Genomic DNA, 2,500 nt, shown 5'->3' on the forward strand with positions numbered 1-2,500 from the left:
CGTAGTATTTGCAGTAGTATTTGTAGTAGTATTTACAGTAGTACTTGTAGTACTCACAGTAGAGGATCTCGTAGTATTTGCAGTAGTATTTGCAGTAGTATTTTAGTAGCAGTAGTATTTACAGTAGTACTTGTAGTACTCACAGTAGAGGATCTCGTAGTATTTGCAGTAGTATTTGCAGTAGTATTTGTAGTAGTATTTACAGTAGTACTTGTAGTACTCACAGTAGAGGATCTCGTAGTCTCCGGAGTTGGACATGATGAAGCTGTTGTCTGGAGACCAGTCCAGGTGAGTGATGTAACTCGAGTGTCCCTGAAACAAGTACACAGAGTACACAGAGTACTTTTACTCTCAATCGGGGGGAGGAGTGGCAGTAGTAGCAGTAGTAGTACTTGTAGTACATGCAGTACTCACGGAGCACTTGTTGTAGCGGTTGTACTTGCGTCCGTTGTCTGACACCGTGTACAGATAAATGAAGTTATCATGAGACCCGACGGCCAACAGGCTCCCGTCTGCAAAGCACCATGGGAAAAAACACACGTCACCTCTGACCCCTGTGTGACCTCTGTGTGACCCCCGTGTGACCTCTGTGTGTGACCTCTGTGTGACCCCTGTGTGACCTCTGTGTGTGACCTCTGTGTGACCCCTGTGTGACCTCTGTGTGACCTCTGTGTGACCCTGTGTGACCCTGTGTGACCCCGCTGGAGCACGTACCCACAGAGAACCTCATGACGCTGAGCTGTTCGTTCCCGTCGGTGTGAATCGCCACCAGGTCTGTGCTCTCAGCGTCCAGAACGTACCACCTGCCCAAGGTCAAAGGTCACTCACCACACATCTGTGCAGTACTTGTACAGTAGTATTTGTACAGTAGTACTTATACTGTAGTACTTGTACTCACTTTCCGGAGTGTGTTCCTATGGCAACCACGGCTCCACTCGGATGAAAGTCGGCACAGTGTCCGTGCTCCTGCAACACACAACATTACTCCAGATGCCCTCCCCATGTGTCAGATGCCCCCTGGTGCCCTCCCCGATGCCCCGGTGCCCTCCCCGGTGTCCCGGTGCCCTCCCCGGTGTCCCGGTGCCCTCCCCGGTGTCCCGGTGCCCTCCCGGTGCCCGGTGCCCCCGATGCCCCGGTGCCCCGGTGCCCTCCCCGGTGCCCCGGTGCCCTCCTGACCTCGAGGCTGCGGCTCCACTGGAGTCGATGTTCCGCTGAGTCCCACAGACAGACGAGTCGGTCCTGGGCGCAGGTGAGGAACAGGTCTCTGCTCGGGTGAGACGCCAACCCCCACAGCTCGTCCGTGTGCCCCTGAACCCACACACACCCGGGTTAGTCCCGTTCAGTCCTGGTTCAGACCTGGTTTAGATCCGGTCTCGTACCTGGACCTCCACGGTGAAGCCCTCGGTGAAGGTTCCTCTGAGGATGAAGTTCTTGGACGTTCCGACTAAAACCTGGTCCTGTTTCCCCTCGGCCACAGCGCGGATGCTCCCGAACTGATCCGGGACCTGAACAAACACACGTCAGACCGGACCAAGACCAGGACTAAGACCAGGACCAAGACCAGGACCAAGACCAGGACTAAGACCAAGACTAAGACCAGGACCAAGACCAGGACCAAGACCAGGACCAAGACCCAGGACCAAGGACGAAGCTCTCAGATTGTCTCCACAGAACATCAGTTAGCGCAACACGAAAGAGGGAGGAGTCAGGGGGAGAGGAGGAGGAGTCAGGGGGAGGAGTCACCTCAATCTCCTTGTCCGGCCGCAGCTCGTGGTCCCACAGCACGACCCGTCGGTCTTTGGAGCCTCCGCTCAGGACGGCGCCGCTTCTGGTCTCGCTCAGACAGAACACGCTGCCCTCGTGCGCCTTCACCTGCCGCACGATCTGGAACGCTGCAAACAGACCACACACCTGAGCACCTGACCCCGCCCACTCTGCATTTGACCCCACCCTCCTTCCCCTGGCCCCGCCCCCTCACCTCGGAGTCCTTTAGAAGTGGGCGTGTCTGCGGTTCGGGTCCACACGAGCAGGACTCCCCCTGAGTCTCCAGTCAGGATGTCCCCGTTCCGGAGGAAGGACACACACTGGACGAACTTCGGCTTCTCAAATTTCTGACAAAAAAAAACAAAAAAAAACAACTCAAAGTGATTTCAGGCTCCAAGTGAAGCTCATGGAGGCTTCACTCTCTTCACTGCGGGTGGATCAGTTAAGTTTTTTTATTTCCTACGACTCAAATATACACTGAGGAATAATGTGTTTAATGCACCTTTGCACATTTGTTTAGTTTTATTTAGTTTTATAGAAACAAAACTTAAAACTGTATCATTCTGTATAATTTCTTTGATTTCATAAAAGCAGCACACTTCAGTCTTTCACACAGAGCCACACGAAAAACAAGCAGTTTTCTCCTCATTTTACAGTCAAAGCGTTTTGGGTTTTTTTTCTGTAGGAGTCGCTCCAAACGGCTCTTTGAGTTTTTAGCTTGCCGACCGTTGGGAAA

The 2,500-nt window shown here is 53.2% G+C and overlaps 1 protein-coding gene across 1 annotated transcript in view; it reads right to left on the bottom strand.

Moving 5' to 3' along the window:
• Positions 1 to 2,500, bottom strand: part of LOC110166511 (echinoderm microtubule-associated protein-like 4) — a 23,757-nt gene that overhangs the window by 7,182 nt on the left and 14,075 nt on the right. Inside the window, 8 exon segments of the mRNA XM_055162743.1 lie at positions 225 to 312; positions 415 to 512; positions 715 to 803; positions 899 to 966; positions 1,177 to 1,308; positions 1,380 to 1,505; positions 1,744 to 1,892; positions 1,979 to 2,111. Coding sequence (XP_055018718.1) covers positions 225 to 312; positions 415 to 512; positions 715 to 803; positions 899 to 966; positions 1,177 to 1,308; positions 1,380 to 1,505; positions 1,744 to 1,892; positions 1,979 to 2,111 — 883 coding nt within the window.

Source organism: Boleophthalmus pectinirostris, unplaced genomic scaffold, assembly GCF_026225935.1.
Source record: "Boleophthalmus pectinirostris isolate CB_2022bp ecotype Guang Dong unplaced genomic scaffold, ASM2622593v1 HiC_scaffold_5, whole genome shotgun sequence".
Lineage (NCBI taxonomy): Eukaryota > Metazoa > Chordata > Actinopteri > Gobiiformes > Gobiidae > Boleophthalmus > Boleophthalmus pectinirostris.